Source organism: Sinocyclocheilus anshuiensis, unplaced genomic scaffold, assembly GCF_001515605.1.
Source record: "Sinocyclocheilus anshuiensis isolate Anshui unplaced genomic scaffold, SAMN03320099.WGS_v1.1 scaffold1753, whole genome shotgun sequence".
Classification (NCBI taxonomy): domain Eukaryota; kingdom Metazoa; phylum Chordata; class Actinopteri; order Cypriniformes; family Cyprinidae; genus Sinocyclocheilus; species Sinocyclocheilus anshuiensis.
This window is the reverse complement of record NW_015541398.1, coordinates 394270-394753: the sequence shown is the minus strand read 5'-3', so window position 1 is coordinate 394753 and position 484 is coordinate 394270. Positions and strand designations below refer to the sequence as shown.

The 484-nt window shown below is 41.7% G+C and overlaps 1 protein-coding gene across 1 annotated transcript in view; it reads left to right on the top strand.

Annotated features, from left to right (window-relative positions):
- LOC107690821 (protein SZT2-like) overlaps window positions 1-484 on the top strand; it is a 107928-nt gene that overhangs the window by 34246 nt on the left and 73198 nt on the right. Inside the window, exons 34-35 of the mRNA XM_016489241.1 lie at window positions 222-360; window positions 452-480. Of these exons, the coding sequence (XP_016344727.1) occupies window positions 222-360; window positions 452-480 (168 nt within the window). The remainder of the gene's footprint in view (window positions 1-221; window positions 361-451; window positions 481-484) is intronic.

The following is a 484-nucleotide window of genomic DNA, read 5'->3' as shown; positions in this document are numbered from 1 at the left end:
TGCCTAACAACGCCCCTTAGCTGTTATAAATTCACTGTAAACCACGGCTTCTTGGGGCTTATTGCTTTAATTCATTGGTTAGAAGGGATGGACACCATGTATATTGAGTTGTTTTTTTTTTATCTCAAATTTTATCCCCCTGATTAGTATTAATCTGGTTCATGTATTTTCAATTATGTTAGTGAATCTAAAAATTATTATTATTTTGTTTTTTTTTGCAGGTGAAGTCATTACCTGTCTTGAGGACGCTGAGAGTCTTCAGTCGGTGGATCTGAATGAGTTGTCTGTCACTCTTGATATCTTCGTGCTCACGTTACCTCTGGAGATTGAGGTCATGGCTCCTGACTTCCACCACAACAGGTCAGTGCTTGTGAAGCGTCGCAGAGTGAGGAAGAAAACAGCATGGCTCCAGCTGGAGTGATCCTGATGGTTCTCTGTGCATGTACTGTAGATACACGTCTGAGAGCAGCGTGTCTCTGAACCG